The 26,768-nt window shown below is 35.2% G+C and overlaps 1 protein-coding gene across 1 annotated transcript; it reads right to left on the bottom strand.

Annotated features, from left to right (window-relative positions):
• On the bottom strand, positions 1–25,420 carry LOC130802689 (phospholipase SGR2). The gene is made up of 22 exons (XM_057666712.1): positions 25,137–25,420; positions 24,223–24,557; positions 22,961–23,061; positions 21,861–22,037; positions 21,070–21,225; positions 19,961–20,032; positions 19,733–19,885; positions 16,699–16,749; positions 15,434–15,604; positions 12,229–12,378; positions 11,162–11,227; positions 10,476–11,066; positions 10,315–10,393; positions 10,062–10,180; positions 8,716–8,788; positions 4,937–5,039; positions 3,009–3,102; positions 2,852–2,914; positions 1,558–1,606; positions 1,315–1,415; positions 581–627; positions 1–486 (listed from the first exon to the last, which is right to left on the bottom strand). Exons 2-22 carry the CDS (start codon positions 24,464–24,466, stop codon positions 288–290), a joined length of 2,859 nt encoding a protein of 952 aa, XP_057522695.1. The 5' UTR covers positions 24,467–24,557; positions 25,137–25,420; the 3' UTR covers positions 1–287.
• Positions 25,421–26,768: the final 1,348 nt, after the last annotated feature.

Below are 26,768 nucleotides of genomic sequence, written 5' to 3'. Positions count from 1 at the left end.
TTAGCCACTGTTAAGAAATTATATATACCATTCAAATAATTAACCAGTACAAAAATGCTTACAAAAGAAGTTTTTAAAGCTGTACATAGAAAAATTTACAAGATGTGAATATAGTCGAAGGAATCCATTGAAATAGCCTATAACTTACATGTACAAGGATACATGAGCATACTTTCGACCCGAAGGATCTTCTTGTATCGAATCCTAAACATTTAGTAAAATGCGTGATTATACTACTGATTAGAAGTTCATACTGCTAACTGTTACCAAGATGACCGGACAACTTTCTATGTTCTCTTGGGTGGTCTTTTGCTTATATTGTTGCTAGAGAACGTCAATGGCAATTCTTCATCGACAAAAGTTACGGTTTCCGTCTTATCTTTCGTGTAGCATCTCTGCGAGTTTAATTGAGCGGGATCTTCAGGAATGTCCCGGTACAAGTGTTTTAGTATAAAAAGAGCGGTGTCATAATCACGCCAATAGTTTCTGCACAAAAAGTGGGATATGTTTAAGGTAATTTATTTGATCAAAATCATATTTATAATTCCCTGATAGTCTGTCTATTGATGAAATATCTTACGTGTGTGCTCCGATAGCTGATATATATGAATGCTGGAAAGTTTTATCCTACAAGGTTTATAAGAACATCCACATCAGAAGCATATTTGCATGAAAAAGTCTAAAATAAGTGTACAATAATCACTCCATCATACAAACCACTTAAATTAGTTTTCCAAAATTATTAAATTAATAAACAAAACACAAATTCTCAAATGCGACGGTCTCACGGTGAGACCATCTCTATGGGTTGACCTAGTGCAAACTAACAGTCTTAAAGAGACCACTTTAAGTTCATAAGTGATCACTTTAAAACTGTAAGTGTACATTAGGTCAACCCATAGAGATGGTCTCACCATGAGACCGTCTCATTTTTAAAGTGATTGTCTCACTTATAATTTAAAGTGACCAATTATGTCTTTAAAGTGATCACTTACAATTTTAAAGTAATGAATTATAACCTTAAAACTTTAAATTGATAACTTATAACCTTAAATAATCACTTACTGTTTTGCAAACTTCCATGTGCATTGCGCTAATTTTCCCCATCCTCTGAGATATTCGACTATTTCATTTTTAATCTTTGCACTTTAACTCCAATCGACTCGCTAATTATTGGGCTTCAATTATACTTTCCCCAGATTTCTAAATGGATAAAGATCTTGACTCTAATGGTTGATCATAGTTGTAGATAGGGTGCAAGCCATAGGGGGGAGAGCTTAGAGAAGAAAAGGATGAAATGAGCAGTACACTAACCTGAAGAACATGATCAATTCGTCCATCTTCGCTTCCAGTTAATCTTTCCATCATATAAGAGCCGTAAGATTTCTCTTCTTCAGTGACATCATCGTCTCCTACTGCAAAACATATCCATTGATAACAGAGAAAAAAAAATTCAATCAACCAGAGGAAACTATAAACATAATGAGATTCCCTTGTTTTAATAGTTCAAACTTATTACGTAACTGTAACTAAAAAAAATACAAGGTCTACAGTTACCTTCTAGGTCATCTTTCCTTCTTGATTGACATAAAGTGAGCACTTGAACCTATCAAAATAATCATATATCATCAGAATTCATACTTTACGGAAAGTGGATATACAGAGCCCTAGCCTTGTAGTAACATGATCAAAATTCTGCATTTAGGGAAAGCTATCAATTGTACTCAACATAAACATCCATCATCATTCCAGTTCTCATCAATTTCAATTATAATTACGACATTTATAAACGCCACCAAGTGGCTCCCACCCAAGCGGCAACTGCCGCATTGTAAAGGTGTAAACAAACTATGCTTTGAGTTGTTTCAAGGGATATCTCATGCTTTCAGCCAATATTTGGCATTACAATAACTGCATCACCATGTCCTTACGCAATCGCAACCGTTACCACATTTTTTCACTATGCCCTTTCCTCCTATTTCCTTTATGTTTGCTATCCTTTTCGAATGAAACATAATGATATTCAACTTGGCTAGCAGAACTAAAATTAACAATCACTAGGACAAGAAGACAAAAAGGAAACAATATTGAAGAAACATCAATACATAGTAAATTTAAGATGGATGATGGTAAAATCTGTCACCAATCATCACCACCAAACTTAACAGAAGCTAGAAATGAGAAATGACAAAGACATATGTTGTAAATGTGCCTTTTGTCGACGTAGATGTTTGGTTGTATGGTTAGAGGTTCGTGTTTGAAGACAAAATGGTTCAAGAAAAAGAGTTCAAGGGGTGAAGCTAAAGACGCAATGGAACGAAAGCTCCGGAAGCTATTTTACTTGGTGTTCAAACGAGCGTACCTAGGCTGTAGGCTTCGTTTTATCTTCTGGAAGGTTCTAAACTTGTTTGCTCATACGAAAACTTGGAGCGCTTGTTTGAGCACAGCCTAGCGAATGAAAATTCTATGTTTTTTGCTGGATATCTTATAGAGAACGATTATAAATTAGAACCTGTTTTAGATTATTTACAACAAAACAAACCTTATCCTACACACATCAATCCTAGAATCCTCCCCTCTCTCTTTAAATTCTTCTTTTTGAGTTCTTGAGTCAAGAGCTTTTATTTTATCATATAAGTAGGCTACCAAGAAGGATGAGGCCAAAGTCGAGTGAATCTCGAAAATTTTTGGGTTTTTTTAATGTTTTCTTTCAATACTTGCATATAACCAGCGATCTTGGACTTGCATATCGCTTCTGCGATGTTGTCCTTCATTGAGCAACTATCATTGCGCCGTTTATATCAATATAGATATCAGTGCATAAAAAAGTACAAAACTTAAGCAAAACTACCTTGACAACATTTAGATTCTTCACTACTGACTGAGATCGTGCTGCAACATCTTCAGCAAATTCCTGCAACTCATAGCATAATCCAAAAATAGAAATATGAGTGATAGAAATGAAAGTAAGCCATTACAGATACAGTGGCAGTCACGTAAAGCCACACCTGAAGTCCAATATGCAATCGTTTTCCTCCTCTGTGATAAGGAACGATGACAGGGCGTCTTTCAACATATTCTCTACACACAAGTGGTTCTATTCTGTGATAACACCAACAGACTTTTGTTTAGTATTCAGTTTAGAACTTTAGAGTGACAATTAGAAAAGAATGTCTTTACAAGCATTGTATGCAAAGTAAAACTGCTGTGAACTAGCTTAATTTTAAAAGGCACGAGACCCACCTTTAAGTTAACTTTTAGTGGAATGAGAAATAAAAGAGACAAAGAAGATATGTATTTAGTACATATTACCTCTCGATTGCATTTGTATCACAAAAACTTTTTTTTTTTTTTTTTTTATGATGAGGGGATTCTGACTCCTACTATGCTGTAATGTCAGCCTTACCACTGAGCTTAAGCTCAGTGATATGAACAAAAGCAATAAGCAACACAATGCTGCCCAAAAAAGAATAGAGTAAAAAGAAGAATTAGAGAAGAAGAAAGAAGAGAAGTAATAGGTGGAATGCTTGTGTATTAGGTAAAGCAAGGCAAGGTGCCAAGCCTCAACTCTTCGAGTGGTTGAGTAACTCCACATTGTCAATACACTATATGATGAATATATAACGCAATCCTACCTCTATTTATACATGAGGTCATATCAAAAGGGCTGCGAAATCAAAGAGTCTCAATACTGAATAACCGAAATCAGGATAGTAACAGCACTAAAAATTCCCTGCCCGCTGTCCCATTTCATAACCAATTTCTGTTATTCCTTTTACCTCCTGCTGTAAGTGAAAAATGGCTGTGGGTTAGGCCACTCAGTTGGGCTGTATTATGGGCCATTCGTTACATATGCATAGATGATAGCCTCTTCCTATGGTCCAATAGACTCGATCACTCAACCATACAATAACTAACCCTATATTATAATCACATTCATCCATTATTTAGAAAAAAGTTTTATGAGACAATACTGTGATTATTTTAATAAAAATTTCCATTTGCAGCCATGTGACCCCAGGGCCCAGGTAGACAGAGTTGTGCAGTGTCAAATGCGCAAGCGGTTGAGACTTCAAACCGATAATCTTTACATAGTTGAGTTTTACCTTTCCTGCTAGGTGACCATTTATATGGCATGTAATGAGAAACAAAGAACAAATTCGACAAACGTTTCAGATCGAACTACACAGTAACCAGCTTAATAAATATGAAATCAATAGATTATGAAAGGATATTGGATATTGGATAATGGATATTGGGAGGAAATAAAACGCTTACATATAAACATGCTTTTTAACCGCGTATTCGCATAACACCAATAACCTAATTGATGGCCCCCATCAAGTGTAGTAACTCAAGAATTCAGCCAAATATGAATAGCCCAACAAGATTTATGAATGGACATAGTACAAAATATACGACAAGAAATGAAAAAGGATCTTTGTACTTTAAATAGTGTTATTGGGTTTATCAACATCCCAATTCTCAAAGCCACTTTCTTTCGAGTTCTACCTACATCATGTTTTTGATTTTTAGTTTTGAATCTTCTCCCTTCTTTTCTCTAGTTAATTTACTACTGAAGTCAAGAACCCTCATCCCAAAGTCCGGTATACTATATCCCCAGCCACATAAAAGTTCACTATTCACAGTAGTTCTCCCTAAGATTTCAAATCCCTACTATTTACTTTTTATGGTCATACAGTAGCTTAATTTCAGTTCTAGGAATATTGAATGTCTGCCTCTAATTGGATCATAAAATCCAAGTAGAGTGGCAAGCACTCTCGCAGTCTCCCTAACTAACTCTACGCTTTAAGATATTTAACATTATTTTGTTGAACGTCGAGTTGTGCAAAAGTCAAAACTACAATTTATTTCGGTATGTCCAGATTATATATTTAGTAACAATGTTATCAAGAAGGTTGAGTTTACTGTTTACCTATATGCCACAGGATCAAAAGGGTGAAAGATGTTGAACATTTGTAGACAAGCAGGCATCTCTTCACATATATTCTCCTCTCCCCAGTACTCTTGTCCTTCACCTACAAAATTAGAACTCAAAATTAATCAGGCTAAGAAACTATAACCTACAAATAGAGTAAATCGCACTACTTGGAAGACCACAGAGATGAAAATGTATGCAACCCTATCCTATCCTTCGCTAGAAAAGACGATGTACCCCAAAAAGTCGAGCATAAATTCATCAAAACAAAGCACGGCAACAATTTGCAACAATCAAAATAGTGCATAGCTTCAAGATATTGTGATTCAGCACTAACGAAATCTATTAGCAACATATATCCGAAAAAAAAATGTCTCCATGGCCAGGGGTAGTTGTTTAACAGTTCACACTTGAATGTACAACCGGGTATGAGATCATATTTTTCTTGTCCGTCAATTGAAACTAACCGAATGGAATTTATGATACTTCCGAAGGCAGTCCAATTAAACCAACCAGTTTATCATACTTTGTAAGCGTTCAGTAATTTACTAAAATTGTAAAATTGAACACCCCCTCCATTCTTTTTGACTCTATCGCATTTGAGAGTGGAGACCTCATGTGTGGGTGGAATTTATAAGTAGGACCATATGAGTGAGTGACTGAGTGGTATTGGAGCGAGGACCCTAAGGATAGCTTGTATTTAAGGGCATAGTGAACTACAAGGAAAAACATAATGATAAAATAAGAAAGCATAAGATTAGCTTCCATAGACCAGTCTCCCTAGGTTTCTCCTTTGAGGGTGTTTACTTCCAATACTTGTATTCCAGGTTTACCAGCTTTCACGTCTTGTTCTTCTTGACAAGACTTTTGAGCAATAGCAAACTGTGCAAGATTGTAGTCTACCAATAGAGTGGTGAACTGATGATGTTAAGGTACAAAAGAACGAAGGGCAGGGTACGGGGAGTGGAAAAATATATAGAGATCAATGTTTATCAATGACGAATGATGAGGAAATGAAAAAACTCAAGGATAACAGGATTGAAGAAGTGAAGGAACAGACATCTGAAGAGGAGGCAAAGAAGGCAAAGAAAGAAGCAGCATCATATAAAATTAGGGACCAAGTCAATGCTAACGCTTTACATTATAAGTTGTGAAACTGGAAGCATATATTGGAGATTAACACTCTAAACATCAATATCTTTCAATTTCTATTCCATTGGCAGCCATGAAAATTTGACCACTTTGCTATGGTCTTGGGATATTTGCAGGATGTGATGAAGCCTTCACAAGACAAAACAGAAATTCATCTACCTCCCAATCAGGGTGATATGTCCATCCCTTCAGAGGAAGAATCAATGCCGACGCGACAATACTAGGAACTAGGGTTGGCAAAGTCATAGCGTCAGACTCCACTACTTTCCTTGCGAACAATATAAAGAGTTGATATATACCTTCCTCTTCGAAATGGGTTAGTAAAGTTGGGTATCTAACAATTTGCAAGGAGAAGTATTTAATGGTCTACTAAGGTTCTATGAAAGGGTGTGTGGGTTATGAAAAAGGTATATCAATATAGAAAGACACATGGAATGCAGGTGGGTTGGGAAAATCATTACCCCAAGGCCTTGATTTGAGGAAGAAGCATAAATAGAGCTTTTGATTGACCAGTGCAACATTGTTAAAGGACATGCTTAAGGGAATTTTCTTCCCTGTAGATGTAAGCAGGATTCTTTACATTCTGGTTAGTTTGAAAGGATGAACTCTACTAGATCTACTACAATGACGGGATCTTTAGAGTGAAAGATGCTTACAGATTAGCGATAAATTTAGTCCTAGAAATCTTAAAGCTTCTCGTTCAAATAAGTGTAGTCCAGGAGCATAAAATCCACCAAAGGTGGCAAATCTGATATGGAGATCCAATTGGGATATTGCTCCACATAGTCACAAGTCACGACATGCAAAGATTATTCCGAAATATGAATGGGTGCCGAGATGCAGAGTCTACTACATATTTTCAGAGATTGTTATTGGATCGCTGAGTTGTGGAGAACTGTTTAGGAAAAGTTGTGCTGGCATGAAGCTAGCTCATTTTGAGAGTAGCACGCCTGGATTTATGGAAAACACCTCAACAAAGGAACTTGAAGATTTGTTCTGGTGTGCCAGAGATAGCTCCACTTCGAGAAGCTTTACTCTTCATAGGCTAGGTGTAGCCCAGCGTCGTGATTGTTTTTCCAAAGAATTAGAGAATATGTGGTGGTAAGGCACAAAGTGTATGCGAGTAGCCCCACAATCGGCTGAAGGAAGCCCTCCCCAAGATGATTTTATAAAGGTAAACTTTGAAGCAAGAGTTAATGCAAATCAGAGAAGAATTATCCTAGATTTTGTGGCTAAAGTACAAGACTGATTGTTTATGTGATTGGTACTGGAATGTTGAAATGACAAAAGGCAATGGGAGCAAATTGGGCTATAGATATTGATTAGAGGTGAAAAATAGCATTGGATAAGGTAATGTAAGCTCTTAAGCAACAGTGTCATAGTGATAGACCCATAGCTGACTTAGCTAAAAAAATTATTGTCCTTCATTTTTCCGAATGTAATAACACTGCTCATAGGTTAGCACATTAGGCTAATAGTTCTGTAAGTGATGAGATGTGACTTAATGGTAGTCCAACTTGAATCACTTGGTGTGATTGTATCAGCTCTTTGTCTATTTCATATTATGGAGCTTGTCGTTCATTTCTAAATAAAGATTACTTTTAACCTATAAAAGCAAAGGAGTTAGAAAGCAAAGAGCAACATTCAACGATATCTACATAAAATGAGAAAAGCTATCAGCAAGCAAAAACTAAAATCAAAAGTCAAGAAGTTAAAGAGGTAAGTAAAGAAAATGGAAGAGTGAAGTATAAATATTTTGTTCAACATTTAAAGTCCTGCATGAGTGCTAGCAATTTACATGAAGCAAAAATAACAAATTAAAAGTGGTCAAAAAGAATGATGACGAACCAACATGGTGTGACATCCTGGCTAAGATTTTTAGGGGCGCTAACAATACTCATAAATCATTAAAATGGTAGTATTTAAAGTGACCCCCTTTCCCTTGCACAAAAGTATTCTAACATAGAATATTCTATGAACCACCTAAGTGTTATCACAATGAGCTATAAAACAGAGTCTGTTTGATAGATGAAAAGGAGTGATGGGGAGGAGAAGAAAGAGTGATGAGTTTTCCTTCCAAGTCTGCAGCAACGTTGAAGAGATTGGTTAATCACATTTTTGTGAAGGAATTCTCCCTCCGAGTCCCTCCCCTTCAACTCCCTTCATTTTCTATCCAAATGAAAACAAAGTCATCCCTCCATTTCCCTTCCTTTTTTCCTTACCTTTCCTTCTATCCAATAAACCATAAATATTAAATTAGGCTCCCAAGGAAAGATTGAATTTGACAGCCTCTCAGCAAATGCTAAAAATGTAACTATTTCAAGATAAATTATTCTCCATTGCTCAATAATCAATCAAAAAGGGAAGAAATCACGTATCATTGTGGTACCAAAATAAGGCTACATGTACATTTCCTACATTCATAAATGTTACAATTGAAAAAATAGAGAAGAAAAAAACGAAGTGAAAACAGGAGAAAATATATAGCATTAAGCTACAAATATACCACCAATTGATAGATGAAGGTACATGACTCTGATGAAAGAAGCATAAAGACATTTTGGCCGAAACAAAAACAGAAAGTGGGCAAACACTACATAGAAAAGCCATTTGTTGACTCTTACCAATCCCAATGCGAACATTTCGAATGGAAAGAAAGACACCAAGAGGGGATCCTACTGCAAAGAATGTATCTACCTGTGACATAGTAAACATTTGAAAATGAAAAGACTGCAACATACATAGTGTACAACTGACATATGATATGATATTACAATACAAACTACAAACATATCAATAAAAATAGGAAAATTTAATTTTAATAGTCTGGGCTTTGGGAAGTTATCTTGTAAAGGTCGACCTTTTGTTTATCCTGCAAGGTCCAACCTTTGCATGCCATTTTCTTCTAATGTTGTAGCAATTCCAAAAAAAATGCCAAATGTCCAATTATAATTGATTTTTTAAATAAAATTTAAATGAAAAAACTAAAATAAAATATAAAACAAAAAAAAGAAAAACAGAAAAGAAAAAAAAATAAAAGACGAAACCAGAAAATAAAAGAAAACAGAAAAACAGAAGAAAAAAAGAAAAAATCAAATTGGGGAATTGTCCAAATTTTTCACTGTACACTCCCCATCCCCACCACCACCCAGCCATTGTAGTGCCTCCAACCCCATCCTCCCATTTCCCTGCGCCACCCCTTCACCTCCCTTTTCCCTGCACCATACTACCCCTTCCCCTCCCCTTTCCCTGCAAAATCAACATAAACACAAACCCTACTTGTGCTAATTTGATAGGATTTGATCGAATTTTCCCTAAATTGAATCAAAATTCGATCAATTGAACAAATTCTAACCCCAATTGACTGAATTTTGCCCCAAACTGGATCAAAATTTGCCCCAATTTGAAGGATTGGTAAGAAAATTTGAACGACATTTGAGTGGGAGGGGAAGGGGTGAGGGCAAAGTCCGAAAATATGGTATCGTTCAGGATCGCAGTAACAGTCGCAAAACGGATTCCACGACCATCACGAATTATTTTGCGGCCAATGTGGACTATATTTCAATCGCGGTAAACTCCAAAACCTTTACAATACGTTCGTGATACGGTGATGTAGCCTTGTATTTGCACTATAGGTGTGGGTGGACAGTAAAAGGGAGGTGAATGGGTGGCACAGGGAAAGGTGAGGGTGGAGTGGCGGCAGTATGGTGGGTGGACGGAGGTGTACAGTAAAGTTTGTCGACACATTTGCATTTTTTTTCTTTTTTTGTTTTTCTTCTGTTTTTTCTTTTATTTTCTGTTTCTTTTAATTATTTCCTGCTACAACATTAGAAGAATATGGCATGCAAAAGTCGGATCTTTGTAGCATAAACAAAAGGTTGGCCCTTTAAAAGATAAACACCCTAAAGGCAGACCTTTAGATTTAAATGTTTAATAAAAATATTATTTATTTTTTTTGAAAAAAGAATACCTTAAACTCAAGCTTGGTGTACTTGATGTAAGGTTTATAGCCCCTTGATCGATCATCTTGCATAATTATTGTCTTTCTAGATGCATCTTGATCTGATATGCTAGGTGGCTCATGACACCCTGCACATTAAAAATTTTGGAAACACACCCAATATATAAGAAATAAGCAGACATATAGTGTAAAGAATAGTAAAGAAGAAAAGAGAAAAAAAAAAAAAAAAGAAGGAAAAATAAGATATAAAGATCATTATCACCTTCAGAAGACCTGCCACTAGCATCATTCTGATACAGTTGTGTTTCTAAATAGGCTAGTCTTGCTTTTAAAGCATCAAGCTGAAGGAGCAGACAGAAAATGTCCAAATTACACATGGAAAACAATTTACATAAAAATTCGGGTGAAAAAAAGTTTTCACACCTCTGACTTAAGAGCTTGAATATCCTCATCTTTATCACACGAATCAGATGTATTCAGAGATTCGGTTAAATTTTCTTTTACATCAGAACCCACAACACCCATATGGGTTTTTGCCTCCGAATGTTCATTGCTGTCACAACAATTGATATCAGTGGCTTTACCCAAGGTTAATATTCCTACAGGACACACATCACTAGGACTGCAATCTTGATCTTGAACATTGGCTGCAAAAGATTCAGTGCCATCTTGCATTCCACGCACATCTTCCGCTATGGAGCTTTCATCTATATTAAAACAGGGAGCTGGACAAAGATCCTTAACTAGAGGAGAATTTTCAGTCTCCAAGTCTCCAAGCCTGGGTGGATCAAGATGTCCTCCTGTCTTGTCATCATTCAAAGTTTCTTGTGGGGTTACAATACCATCATCTTTGGAGTTGAAATCAGAAGATGATTTGCAAGCATCCCCCGATGATTCATCCTTTCCATCTTTTGTGTACAAAAATTCCATTGGAAATGGGGAGGACAGATTCTCTTGGTGGCAGAGAATATCATACGAGAGAACGCTTCCCAAGGAATGACCATATAATGATACCTGCATAATTTTTAATGTACACATTTAGGAAACACGAACAACATACTCAGAAATGTGTGAGCCGGGAAGTTGGAACAGTTCATATGTAACTATACCTTGCCATCATACCCAGGATTTCTCTTTAGAAACTTAACATATAAACGATTGAGCTGGTTTGAGACCTGTGAAAAAGTAGTCGAGTTTCAATAATTTATATATGTCAACTTACTGACTTCTTTCCAATCACTGAAACGGCACACGGTTGGAAATAAATAAGGGCACAGAGATACATTGAACATTACCTCAACAAGAAAATGCAAGTTGAATGAAGTTCAAAACTAAATAAGTATAAATGTAACTACAGACCTATATTTTTCTGTTGCTCTATTTTTGAAAAGTTAATTAAAAAGTTTTGAGTTTGGAGATCAGTAACGAAAAAAGTAATGGTGCCTTTTCTTTTCTGGAATAAACAAATGACCCTTCTACCAAAATAAAAAAATTTATATTTACACAATAATCAACCACCGATGTGCCTTAAAGAGTACAGATAGTCACCTCTTTAAGAGTCCAGCCCCCTGGCATCAGCCCACCTGCCAATCAGGCACAAACCATTCACCATCGATACCACTACCCATGCACTGCTTCCAGTCCCTTACCAACCCCTGCCTCTGACATGATCTTCCTATATGCCAGATGCCAGAAACCCCCTCCCCTCTACCTTCCAACATAACCATTGCAACAAAAAAAAAAAAAAAAAAAAAAAAAAAAGCAAAGAATTCAATCAATAAACTGACATTAACGGCAGCAACTACCATGGAAAAAAATAACAAATAAAATACAGAATAATGATATGAAATTAGAATACATCAAATAGAACTCTCAAATGTCAACGAAAAGATGTGAAATGTACAAGTGAAATGAAGCTCATCACCCAAACATGTACTCTTCAGTGCAATGGATGTTAACTGGTTAGCAGATAATGTTATGTAGTGATGATACCCATAACATAAGATTAAATCTTGTATACAGAGAGTCAGAGAGTCTTTGTCTCTACTAGAGTATGTATTCATGCATACAGAAACACTTTCACAAAAAATACATGTGAGTGCGTGAGTTATGTGACAGAATGTTTAGCAAAAATGAAGACAAATATAAAGGGAAAGCAGACAGAAAATTAAATTACCGAATCAATGATCTCCTGGCAATAGATGGGGCTCATGTAGTACAAAACATCATGAACAGTTGCACTCAGAGTTGTACGCAAGCCTCGTACCCCATCTAATGTAATTTTCTCCACTGCAGATTCTCCGCTGAGTTTCAAACCCTTTCGCCACTGCATTGGACAAGAGAAAAAGTGAAAATTTCTTTTAGTTTAAGACCAAATGGTAAGATTTGAGTGTGTATGCATATGAGAAAATTTTAAGTTATTCATTTTAGTAATTGTTTTTGTTTTATTTTTATTATTTCCCCCTTTCTTTGTTTCTTATGGCTGGGATCTATCAGTTCTTCAAGAACCTTTCCATATTTTTTTTGTAAGACCTTTTAATTCACATTTTTTTATTTTTTTATTCAACTTTTTTTATGATTTAACAATCTTTTTGTTTCTCTTACTTACCATACATTTTAACTTCGGTTGGATTAAAAACCAAAATTTATGGTTGGGGCTTATTTTATAAATTTATTTAAGTTACTAATATAGGGTTGTTAAGCTTTTAATATTTTGTAGACGAGGAGTTCGTGAACAATCAATAGTGGAAGCGTAAGTTAATATTCTAGGCTCGCTTCACAAGATAATTCTCAGTGTATGAGGTTATCCTGTTAGTATTATGTGCTAGTGGTAATGTGTATAAATGAGAAGTATGATTTTACTACTATACTATGATGTATATATTTATTACTTAAATTATGTTATATCTAGACTATATTTGTTCCTACCGATTTATGACTTATATTATTTTAATTATGAAATAAAATGTTGTTGAATACTTGAATTTGAAAGAGATACTTATGATATTAAATACTATTGTGACCGAAACCAAATTTTTGCACTTTGGCTGATTTCAAGTAACATAGCAGTTATATGCCTCCCTACAAAGCTAAGGGAAAAAACTTGGCTTCTGCATCACCATATGGTCTTTCCCACAAAAATTATCGATTTAGAACAGAGTGGAAATACAATTTTTAATAAGAGAAATCAGACCCTAATGGATCTCAGTGACATCTCCACACCAGGACATGAAGTAAATCAAGTTGAAAATTTCTTGAAAGTTGCAACTACAGACACCAGTTAAAGACAAATTTGGAGTTAATATCTAGGTCTTTCATCATCTTCTAGTTTGAAAAGGTAAAGCTAGGCTTGTTGTGTCTTCTTATCAGTAATTTCATGTCATTGTTCTATTCAAAAATTTCCTAATGTAGAAATAAATTGTCGGCTAGCCCACTAGCCCCATTAACACAAGAGAATCAAAGTAAAAAATAAATAAATAAATAAATAAAGAAAAAAGATTTGCAAAGTCCTACTAAGCTACAGGTAATATTTAGTCGAACACAATGAAGAATTAAAAATCAAAAATAGAGAAAAGAAAAGAACCAATCCAACATCTCAGATGTATAACCAACATCAATGCAAATTGCATATTTTGAGGACAAATCATTCAGATAAACACCCCTTTCTATTATAGGTTATTAGCTTTCAACTGGTGTTACGCAGAACAGGGTCAAATTTGAAATAGGGTACAGAAAAGGATGTACAGAACATTGCCTATGGTGAATCAGGTAGATACAAATTTATCCCTGGAAATCTCTTTATTAATTGCTAAAATTTGAACCTAACCAAAGATCAATCATATGATATGAATTTTGAGGCAAGGTCTCACTTCCCTGGCTCAAAAGGCTGCATTTTTTTAAACCCTCTGGCCTCTTGACTTGAATATCACCAACTAATTAGTTTCGCTTTGATTGATGTCAATAACTCCCAACACTCAAAGGTTTTATTTGAGATATGTTATATCACCCCTTTTCTAATATCGAAGACCATTTGTAAATTGATTTCTAAAACCAAACATGAACACGGTTCTAAACCTCAAGCTAAAAGCTTTTTCAAAATTCAATTCACTACTCTATAATTAACGTGTAAATAATGTCCTCATCTATAAGAAAATATATTTAGAAATTTCCTTAACTCTACCTACCTTTAAAAATGGAAACTTATAAACCTAATTCAACTAGGAAACAGAAGAGGAATTAATGAACTACTACTACTAGAATAATAAGACTCTAGCATAGTGTGAAATCCTCTCCTCATTAGACGAGGAAAAACCATTACTAGTTGTACATGGACTTGAAATGATACAAGGACATGTCGATGAATTTTACTGATCTTAGAGTTTATAGCTGAACATCAACTTTGTTGAGGCATCTTTGCATAGCACATTCTTCATGCATGACCATCTTGCCTGAGAATTGAGAGCTTAAGGCCTTGTATGATAATTATTGCCAACGCATTTATTATTTAAACGGCTAGTACTCAAAAGAATTAAATGCAATTTGGGTATTAATGGCTAGTTGATATGTCATATGTTTGGCTTGCATTTATCCCCAGTTTGGTGTAGTTGCATGCATTTTATGTATTGTATCCCATAGATTTTAAGTTTTCGGTGTAGTGCACTTCCTTGTTGGTTTTTGTAGGTTATGCCTCGAAACTCATGCTACAACAACCCGAAAAACGATTGAGCATTTAATATAGGGTACATGAAGGACATCTTGTGCAAAGTGAATAAATTTGGCTAAGCAAAACAAGAAGAATAAGTAAAGAAGTGAGCTGACCCAACAGGATCGAGCTTAAGGCCCCAGTCGGGCAAAAGAAATCAAAAATCAAGAGGAAAGGAAGAGTTTGGCTTGGATCTAAAAGCGTTAAATGCCTGAGTCTTGACCAGTTCAGGCTGCACGGGCGCCGGGCCAGCCCTCCTGCCCTTCAGTTCCAGCGCAGCGCCAGAACACCAAAATGAGTCGCTGCCCAGTTAGGCCAGCCATCCCGACCCTGTCAATAGGCTATCAGCCCGCCAGCCAGTCAAAATAGCATAATTCACAAAGGTACAAAACAAATTAAGTCTCTACTCCCCCCCCCCCCCCCCCCCCCCCCCCCCCCCTCTCGCTTCTTTCTCTCTCTCAGCCACATTCAGCATTTGTAGTGCTAGAAAATACAACGGGACACTCTCAGTCACATCACACAGGCAACCACAACCCTATGCTTTGAGCTTCATATATTTCGAGCCATATTTGAATAACCTTGTCTAGGGCAAAGTTTGCAAAATTTCCTGCCTAATTCATTATCCAGAAACACAAACTCCGGCAACAACAAAAAATAAACTTTTTAATCAAATCCTTACTTGGCATGGGATAAAAAGGACTCTCTGTGTGCCCCGTTGATATGAAGTTAGATGCTTCTCAGCTAGACTTGAGGTGATATGGCGAAAAGTTGTTACATCATCAACCAAATTAGATTTCTCCAATCTTTGACCAATACCATGGACCATAAACACTAAATGGCGAACTGGAACCTGAAAATTGCAAAATTAGCATCAAAAAATCTAAACAATATGTCAAAATCACCAGTCAGTGGCAAGGAGAAAATAAGTTGAGTAAAAACATGATGAATAGAACAGTTTAAAGACATATACAGAGAGTTAATGTTGTCAATTCCAATCAACACTAAATAAGCCTTCACAAGAAAGAATCTGGATATATAAATTTGAGAACACATAAATGTTATTGATCTAACTTGCAATAACATTTTGCAGGTTATCATCCAAGATCTACTCCCAATCCTTCCCTCCCCACTCCCCTCTCTTCTTATGATCCTATGGCGTGTAGAACTTGTAAGCAACTAATGTTGAGTTACATAAGACAAGATTCAAAAGGCAAATAAAGACATCTTCATACTGACATAAACAAACACATGTCTACGTCCTAAATTAAATCAATTGTAAACATATTTTTTAAGTCAAATTTGTAGGGTCTTAACCATAGAAAAAAATTGCAAATGTCATCGCGATTGCGATGTCACAGAAGTGGCACCTCACAGTGTTACTACTCATTTTGTGGAAATTGCAATGTGAAATTTTTAATTGAAACAAAAAAAAAAAAAAAAAAAAAAAAAAAAAAAAAAAAAACTATATTATTTCTATCATACTAATTCAAGTTTTCTAGGGCATATATTTAAATTAAAAAGCTTAAAATAGGTCTTTTAAAACCTAATACAGATAAAATAAATAAATAAATAAAAATAAAAAAAGAAAAAAAGATAACAATGACTATTATGTTAAAATAACAGGTTATAATAACTGATACTTCATGATTTTGAATCACAAGTTATGTATGTGGTTCGATAAATAAAGCGATCGTTATGTAACAGAACAACTTCATTTTTATTCCATGGTCTTAACAACAATATATATTATACACACCACAAATAATTAGTCTTTAATTGCTTTAGCATAGTAAGCACCATAGTATTATACCCCATTTAGCCAGGTAGCAATGCTAGACTATCTTATCTATTAGACAAAAGCTCTTTACTTCTGTTTTCTTCTTTTTTGTTGCATTATGGATAAGGGACAGTGGAGGACCATAAGGTAAGGAAAAAGGGATGCACCTCTGAGCAATAGTCATCCATCTCCTCCTCTTTTTGCTGCCGCAATTCATCCTGCAAGAATGAATCAAAACCTAGAATGAGAATCATAAAATTTTGTATAAACACATAAAAGCAGGTGTTAAAACTCGAGTATCAAACAAGAATGTGAGAATCTAATATGTGAGATGGCAAATAGCATTGAAATTACAAAAACATAAATTAATTTCACTTATCTACTAGCAAAGGCTACCCTCTCGAATGGTAAGTAGCTTTGATCTTTGTATGGAGGTTATATAAGCAACCTTTCAATCTGTTTCTTTGACTATTGTTTTGCTGGACTATGCTAACCAGAAAACATAGCATGTGATACCAAAGCATATCAAGAAAAAATAATGCGCACATTATGGTGGCATAGAGGGTGGAAACGAATCGACAATTGCCTATTTGTTATTGTTGTTGTTGATGGCACTAAGAGGAGACGTGATCATGCAGTACAGTTTCTGCAGTGTCCAGCCTATACATGTGTTGGAAGTGATGAAATTCTTTCTTCTTGAGCAATTGCAAGCAATTCACACCAGATCTCTCCTGGGCAGTGGATCCAGGAGTGCTTCATCGAGCTTCTAGCTCCATGGAGAATGTCCAAGATAAATTTTTCCAGGGGAAATTCATTAATAGATTAGGTGCAGGTGATACCCGATTCACACGCTTCTAACAAGTCATGGTCTGGCCTTTTGTGTCACAAATCTGAAAATTATATGGTATGTTATAAGGTTCATTTAGATTATATATGGTATGGAGGTGCAGTGGGAACAAAAGGTTCTTTTAGATTCTATATGGTATGTTAAAATATTGTGATTCAAATTGGTCAAATCTCGTGTAACTTATAGAGGATGCCTTAGCCTCTATTGTGCTCTGTATTTTATAATGTGCTGCTAATCACATTCACTTGTCAACAACGGATGAACGACAATTGATAAGGACGAACAACAAAAAGACACATAGATGTCCATATCCTTTATAGCTAAGCTACAAAGAATTGGAAGCGACTTCTACGGAATGACATACTATTAGACCCATGACTGCTGGGATAATTTAAAAAACATGATGCACATAGTTCACTTGAAAATGAGTTGGTATGCAACCAGTACATTATTTATCAAGAAAAACTTAACACAAACAAAAACCAAATTTCAATAAAATTATGTTAGACGTGTATATTCTTCGTAAAAGCTTGTTAAAAACGGCAAAAAATTCTTCTCTTTTTCTACTTCCAGACTGAGGTAGCTATTCTAAGTTTCAAAGTAAATGGCTCAGGTCTGGTAAGCTAGGACCTGCAACCAAATAGACTGCATGTGCATTATATACTAGGGCAAGAGCCAATTCAGAGACACAGACACACTGAATAGGATTGTTTCCTTGGATTAGATGTTGTTTGGGATAGAGTTGAATACTTAGCAACCTTATGGGTTAAGGCCAATGGTTTGTTTGGGAGCTTTGCTATTAATGATTTATGTAGAAGCGATTGGAAGATTTTATTGTAATGGGGATGTTATTGCAGTGGGATCCTTATCCCCTGTTTTGTATTAATGCCTTACTCAAACAAAGTTTTGGGAAATTCCATGTGGTAACCTTGAGGTATTGATTTTCCACGCGGTAGACAGTTTTTTTGAAATCTACATGGTAACCATGATCTTTCTTGATAAAAAAAATGTTAAACTCAGTCAAGGGCAATGTGAAAACCAGAATTACTCATCCCTTCACATTCATTGCAACAGCCAATCCTATCTTTTCCCCCAAAATACAAACCGTAGAATTTCTCTAAAAACAAAACCAATTTCTACTATCAAATTATTCCAATTTTCTAGAGTAATGGATTATTTTCGTGGTTCATCATCATCAAATTCATTTGGAAGCTACAATGAAGTGGTATTGCTAAGAGCAAGGAAATGCAATTGCATATCAGATATCACCAAGGGTGGCAGTGGTAAGAATATCAGATTCAAAAGCTAATACAGAGCATATGTACTACAAATGTAAATTTTGCAATCTTTTTAAATGGGTTGCAGAGAGCAAGCTGATTAGGGTTGGTGGAAAGTTCAATGTTCATGAAGATTACACTAAATAGCAAAGGGTTAGGAAAATTAACGAAATCAGGGTCAGGGAACTTGAACAATACCTTCAGATTAGGAATTTCAAATTCTTCTAACAAATTTCTTCGAATTAAGGGGAAATGTTCCAATAGTTTTCAGCAATATTTAAAATCAAAAGTTCACTTATTTTGTAAAAAAAACTTTCAAAAACACTTGGCATCTTTTCTTAATTAAAGTTGTCAACGTTTTTGGTGAAAAAAGACCATGGATTTTAAATTTGATTAACTTCAGGGTTACCATGTAGATTTTAAAAAAACTTTGTCTACCACGTGGAAAATCCAATAATTCAAGGTTACCACACGGAATTTCCAAAGTTTTTCTTTATCAAAAAAAAAAAAAGAAAACCTTCTGTCAAGGATAACCATAGAAGGAACGGCGGCGAACCGCAGCTCGATTACACATATGTTGATTGCCAATGCCAATAAAATATTTTCATCTTGAAACCACGAAATCCCCTTAGGTGACAATTTATGTGTGATTTAAAATCCCAACATATGTTAATAAGCCATTGTTTTACCATATTAGCCATCATAATCAGTGATTTCAACTTATATTAAGGTTATTACATACCTATTTTTTACCAACAAAAATTTACAAGAATTACAAATATTATTGATTATAGTTATAAAATTGATATTAATCAAATTGTACACCAACAATGTGATTGCCATTAGGTCTACTGAAAACTACTAAACGCCCACAAGTAACAACACTGTTATCAACAATTGCGCCCCCTTCCAAAATACTTTTCATACTTAGGCTATAAGAACAACAATGTACATTCACTTTGCAGGTCAACAATTACAAGTTTATAAGATCTAAAACTCCAAATTTCCATGAGAAGAAAAATCTTAAAAAATAGTGTAATATGGGAAAAGTGAAGAGCTCGTGAGAAGAGAAAAAACCTGTGTAGGCTTTGGAGATGGAGAAGGAGCATATCCTCGTCTAAGCTTCACACCCTTCCCCCCAAATTTGATGATAGTGGAAAAGCCAGAAGCATCAACATTCAGCCACGCTTCCCAAGTGTCATCCTCCCCAGTAAAAAGTGCATGCAACCCCTAAGTACCAACGAACAATAATTACACTCCAGTTTAGGACTTAGAAACTCTACTTCACACATAACTATATCATACTGGAGTATAGCCATGTAAATCAACACGAGCTGCAAAAAGTCCAGATGGTTGAAATGTCCTCCGATGCCAAACCTGAAACGAAAAATTAATCAGTCATCAAATTGCAACCTTCAACAAACCAAAGATAGCTAACCAATCAAAAAGAGCATGTTTTACTGTCAAATTTTCAAGCCATAAATGTTTTATTATCTCATCATACATTCAGAAAGAAGTTTTTGGTTCACTATAAAGCGTTTGGGAGGGGGACCGGGGGAGAATAGGATGGGCAAAAATGCTTCAACTCCATCTTTCAATATAAGCTAAACAGAAATTAATAGAATCACCAGTCACTACTAACAGGACACCGAGCAGGGTGACTCAGTTAAGAAACAAAGTTTATCATGGAACTAAGGCACCTCTAAAAATAAAGCTTGGTTTCGTGACACTGCCTTAATCTTTACCTTTAAGTGTAATACTTGTTAAATTACTATTGTTGGTCATGCAAGCAAAACTACAAACTAAAAACTGAAACTACTTTTTTTGAGTTACCAAAAACTAAAACTTAGATTTTAAAAATGCCCTAAAGAACCAGAAACAATGTCTTTTTTGCATATATTCATTCTTCAATAAGAATAATATAAAAAATCTCCTACAATTAAAGGAAGCAAGACCTAGAAGTTAACTAGCATTAAGAACCTCAGGTCCTCAAAGACAAACCACTATTTATCAAATCATTCTACAATTGGATTACAACTTTATGCTCTATCTGCAATCTATTAATCCAAAGAACCAATAAGGTACCTGCTCTGAACAAGAAAACAGTTTTGAGCATAATTGGAAGTTGGAATTGCAGGAGATGAAAATAATGAAGATGTATCATTCACACTTATCCTTCCATGGATAGTTGAACTTTCTAGCACTAGCAGCCAATTGCAGAAATAGATCTCACTATTTATCTTAATGGTTAACTCCAGAGAATTCTAGCCAGAACATAACGAGTACAGGATACAAAGTGGAAACATTTACAATGTAATTACGTACAAAAGTACAGCCAGAACAAGGGATCCAGCAACAAGAGAAACTAGAGTTCATCAAGCAATCAACTGTTAAAAAGCAATGTTTGCTGATACCTGTCTACGATATGCAAACTCCAATTGTTCAGCAACATCTTCCCGGAGAGGAAGCCAATCAAGGCCTCCACTTTGTGCAAACCAATGACCTCTCAAAACACGCCGATTCTCCCCATTCCAGTATACTGGAAAGCTGTGCCGCTTCACCAAGTCCACCTGCAGCAATTGCACAATCAAGTGTGTCCATACTCCATAGATCAAAATAAAAAAAATCAAGATGTAGTCAAGATACAATTTCTTCATACAAAAGAAGAAAGAATATAAGTGGCAGAGTTTATCATTTCCATATTTATTGAACTTACAGAAACACACAAGGCTGTATCCCCCTTACCCAGCCCTAAGTGGGAGCCACTTTACTGGAATGGGGTAATGCAATGATCGTTTCATGGTAAATTGTCTCTCAGATTTTATCACATAGATATATTTTATAGACTATAACTCCTTTGTGTCTTCCTATTGGCATGTTTATAAACACTGAAGCACCACCTCATCTTTACTCAAAATAAACAACATTAATCCTTTTGTAATACTCGAAAACACTAAAAAAAATCAATAAACAAATAATTATCAGATATAAAGATAGGGTTAATTATTATTAAATAGTGCAAAATGGTAGTTTCGGTCCTGATTAGGTTTACAGTCCGGTAATACGTAATGGAGTAATGTGATAGCCGTACCATCAGAAATCAGCCAACACCACATATTATCACCCCGGCCTAAAATGTTAGTTTTATACACCTTTACTAGTCAGTCCATCCATTCATTGCACAAAGAATTGAAGAATCTAATACCTCGTACAGACCACCCTTGACAGGGACACCAACTCTTTCCTCTTCAACGACATACAGTTCAGATGTTTGAGGATTCTGAGGTACATCTGCCTCTGTACTCAAACTAGTTCTTCCTTTTGGACCTTCACTGCATTCAGCATATTCCCTCCACCAGTAGGACAACAATTCTTCCTCCCTCTGTTGCACCAAAAAATGGACAAATTATTTAAATAAAGAATCTATCAGATACAAAAGGAAATATTTAAGAAACAGTCAATTTTTGAAGGCAAAGCTTCGAGGCTTGGGGAATTAATATACATGCTTTCTCTACAAGGTTAGCATACAATTGGAGCCCATAGTATAAGAAAAGGACCGCATCATATCACATCAGCCGCATTGTAAAGGTTTTCAAAACAAACGAACCGATATCCCGCGTTGTAAAGGTGTAAAAAGAACTGCATTTTTGGCCCTATCAAGAGATTTCTTATGATTCGATCGATATATAGGTGTTATGATAACCGCATCGCTCCTATCCGTATCATCGTTCCGTTACCACGATCACAACCGTCTCCGCATTTTTACACTATGTTGGAGCCACATGCTTCACAGTTCACATATGCATCATTAATTACCATAGAGGGAAAGGGTGCAGTGGGAATGCCGGATTTTGCTTTTTTCTTCTTGATATTTGCCTATATTGAAAGGATTTTATTTATAACCAGAAGGAAAATGAACCGTTCATGTTCCCTTCCTGTAAACAAGGGGCAATACATTTCTACTACCCCTTCCCTCTAACTATTTTTTAACAAAAAATAATGTGGACGTGAGTGCATTTTCTTTTCTTGACTTAAGAAATAAGATAATGAAAGATCCATTATCCTCATAGGATGAATTAGTACCTCCTATTCTACATTGATGACTCTGGTGGGTGTTATTGCACTGGTATAATAATTTCTAACACAAAACAATTACTGCCTGATTTTCCCAGAAACAGTTTAGGGCTTTAGGCTACCGTGATTGCAGTACAGTACATACATACATAACATACAATTTAAGAGGATGATAATTAATATAAGAACAAATTATAATGCAGCCATCAAATCAAAATATAGACACTTTACCTGCAAAAAAGAGGCCTCTATTGCAAGTGAATCCCTCATACCAAAGCGAAAATATTCTCCTTTCCCAACAACCTCCGCATGTGGAATAGAGGCAGCCAACTCTGCCCAACCACTACGCATCAGAAACAATGATATGGAAGCAAAACCTTGGATCTAAAAGTTACAATAGAAATATTAACATCCTCCCCTTGCAAGCTTACCATTCACCCCCCAACCCCCAACACCCCCCCCCCCCCCCCCCCACACACACCCACTCCCCATCCCACAAAAAAAAGAGGAATCTAAAGAAAACATATCGTTATATCATGAGGTAAATCAGAAAGTATGTTTTGATGGAATAAAAAGGTCACACTAATTCTATCTTTAATAGAGAATCTAGACCATTGTAAAGCATTCACAATCCATCCCCCACCCCACCGAAAAAAAAAGAGAGGAATCTAAAGCAAGTTTATCATTATATTACAAGGAAAATCAGAACATGTGTTCTGATGACATAAAAGGTCACACTATTTCTATCTCTATTAGAGTAATTTAGACACTTGTGAAGCATCCACAATCCAACATTACAAACATCATTTTTTATAATTTGCATACACAGAAAGCACACAAAAATATCGCTAGAGTATAAGCTTGCATGCACCAAGAAAAATTAACCCCACAATTCTTATTAGGGCATCAACAACATTCCATTAAATCAATGCCACTAAGTAGCTCCCGCTTAGTCGGGGTTTTGGGGTCATGTTTACTCAACTTCACCCTTGTAACAAAGATATTGTTTCAAACCTTGATTGCAAACATCATAAAAAGGACATCTTCAAAAATCAAAAGCAATAAAGATCTAGCAATTGAAGAATTAGTGAGAAGTCTGCTACTCCCACCTACCTCCCTCTCCCCCAACGTGCGATTATGAGGAACAATTAAGAGAAATTAGGTACTAAAAAATCAAAACTGTCAAAGTAATAATTACACAGTACACACTCCTCTTCAACTATAGCTAATGGAAGAAGATAAACCTAAACATACGGTTTATGCTAATTTCCCCAATCAAAAGAGAAACAAACAATCCTCTAAACGTTTTGTTAAGCAAGCGATATCCAGCTAGCCATATTGGAAATTTAAAATGCACACTAAAATATAGCAATGCCATATAATCAAGCCAAAAAAACAAACAAATAACAGAAAACATCCAAATAACTCTTTCCCCTCTTCAACAAAACCAAAAATCAAAAAACAAAAAAAAATGAAAGGAGGAAGGTACTGACGATTAAATCCCAAAGGAACCTTGCAGAAATACCACCGAACATCCCCACCATCAGATGAGCTCCTAGTTTGCGCAAGGTACTTTTGGCGGCCTTCAAACTGCTGAATCTCATCAGCCAATCTTCGAATGTTAGAAGGAGTGTTCTTCAGTAAATCAGGGTCCGTCTCTTCAACAACACCACTTCCAGCAGCAGCAATACTACTAGCCTCTGAAATGTTTTCACCTTCATTTTGGCGCTCCAACATTATCAGGTATTCAAGACAGCTTAATTTTATGTCAACTCCAATCAAATTCACAAGTGATCAATATAATTCAAAGTTCACCAATTGCAAGAACCTGTACGCAGAAATAGCATTCACAAAGTCACAAATTTACTCATAAAATTCACCAGTCACCAATAGTCCAAAAGTCTAGAACAATCTCAAATCCAGTAAATTACAACAGCACTAGTTACTACAAACAATAATCAATTCCCCCGTCCCTGGGGAGATGGAACACTTCCATATTGTGAATTCAAATTTTATCTGAACAATTATATTTGGTTATTATTTGCTTAAGTTGGCAATATTATTACATAATCACAATTTCACATCATCAATTAAATGAAATTATAAGAAAACTCTATGAACAATCTACATTAGAAATTTTAGAAAAAATTATCCATTAACGAAAATTTACATCAATAATCCAACTGGCAACTATCAACTAATCGAACCACATTTTTCATGCATTAACCGAGAAAAATCCCCCAAATAAATTTGCAATAACAAAGAAAGTGTATCAGGTACTGGCAAAATTGGATGAAATTAAAAAGAAAACACAAATATCTAAGTGATTAGTAATCCTTAACAAATTAAACTTATTGTCTTTTAGATTGATTTGAGTTTAGCTATAAAAGGAAATCAAAAGTAGCACCTGTAAACAGAAAGAGGGATTCAGATTTCGGTGTCAGCGGCAAGATAGGACGATTGATTTCAGTTGCGAATGATTGAATGAATTGTTAACATCAAAATTTATGGCCAAAGACTCGGTTGTAAGATACTGATGAAGCTTGAAGAGTTGGTAAACAATGGCGAATTTTGGGTTTGGGACCGACCGGATGGTTTGATGTTTTGGTTAGTTTGATCGGCTGGTTTGATCACTGGTTGATTGTTTTTGTGATACACAAATTGTTAAGAAAACAAATTGCTATGAAAGACGGTGTTTCCAAGCCACCTATAAGATATAATGGTTAAATAGGTAAATAATACAAAATAAAAGAAAATAAAAATGTCGGCTTTTTGTTTTGAGATCGTCTCCTTAAGAAACGGTCTTTCACAAGAATAGTTGTTTGTGATATGCTTTAAAATTAGTTACTAAAAACTTAAAAATCTAATATAAATTCAGTCAATATTTTTTTTATTGTTTTCCTAATCTTTCATTCACAAGCTCATAATCCTCACAAATTCTTGTATCAGACGGTCTCATCGTTAGACACGCTTCTTACTTGGGTTAAATATCTCAATAATAAAAACTTTTAGATTATGACTGCCTATTTTGTGATCGTGTCACCGTGAGATAGTCTCATATAAAATGAGTTGTATATTCCTATTTTATACTCTATTTATTCAGACTTCGTTCATATAAAACTTACTCTTTTAAACACAAGTTTTTTTCTATTTGACCAAGTAATTAATTAAAGGCAACAAAAAAATAATATACTCTCTGTGTCCCTCTCAATTTACTATACATTTGTTTAGTTTGTTCAATAATTTGTCACATTACTATTTTGAAATATGACATCACCACTTTAACACGTTTTTAGAGCCTATTTTCTCTCTTTTATTTCTCATTAACTCATGTAAGAAAAAAAAACTAACTCAACTCAAATTAACTAGATATCGATCTACAATTAGTTTTAAACTCAGATTTTACTTGCATGATATTTTTAACAACCCATTTAAACTTTTGCCGCCTAATTCATTTTTTTATTAGGCTGAGTTTAGACGATTTGTTACAATACTTATCGTGGAGGGTAAAAGTTTGATACCGTGATTGAGCATTAAAAAGGATTGATAAACTACCCACATTAATAAGGTTCATTGTCTTTTCAAATGAGCTCATTTGCTACGAACTATACTGTATAAGTGTGCTTTTTGTGGAGGAGCAGAATGGATGATCTCTATAAAAGTATTTCTTAGTGCACACAAATGTTGACAAATTTTATTAAAATGACTCATGTTGATTTGTAGGATCAGTTTACATCTTTCACAAGTAGTCATCAACAATCCAGTAGAGCTAGGGTGCTACAAAGAGCTTATACCAAGGGTTCAACTTTAAGAGTTCACAATTCACATATGTGATATCAAGTCTTGAATCTTCTTTATTTTTCTCTTTATTCTTTTTTGAGTGTATTGTAGGATAGGGTAGAGATCATTGAGAACAATAGTTATATTCCAAAATCTAAGTTTAAATCTTTTTACTAATATAATTAGACTTTTATAATTAACGTGTTTTGATTTAAAAGACGTAGATAAATTATCTAATTCCTCTCCTCTTATATATATG

The sequence above is a fragment of the Amaranthus tricolor genome, chromosome 2 (assembly GCF_026212465.1).
Source record: "Amaranthus tricolor cultivar Red isolate AtriRed21 chromosome 2, ASM2621246v1, whole genome shotgun sequence".
Classification (NCBI taxonomy): domain Eukaryota; kingdom Viridiplantae; phylum Streptophyta; class Magnoliopsida; order Caryophyllales; family Amaranthaceae; genus Amaranthus; species Amaranthus tricolor.
This window is presented reverse-complemented; position numbering and strand designations above follow the sequence as displayed.

Bases quoted from the DNA above. Each gene is read 5' to 3' on its own strand.
- LOC130802689 (XM_057666712.1), bottom strand. From the start codon at position 24,466: ATGTTGGAGCGCCAAAATGAAGGTGAAAACATTTCAGAGGCTAGTAGT. The intron at 22,038-22,960 runs GTAAAGTGTCTA...TTGGTGCAACAG, and splicing joins TAGAGGCCTCTTTTTTGCAG to AGGGAGGAAGAATTGTTGTC. The intron at 16,750-19,732 runs GTTTTTTCTCTT...TCATTCTTGCAG, and splicing joins CATCTCCAAAGCCTACACAG to GATGAATTGCGGCAGCAAAA.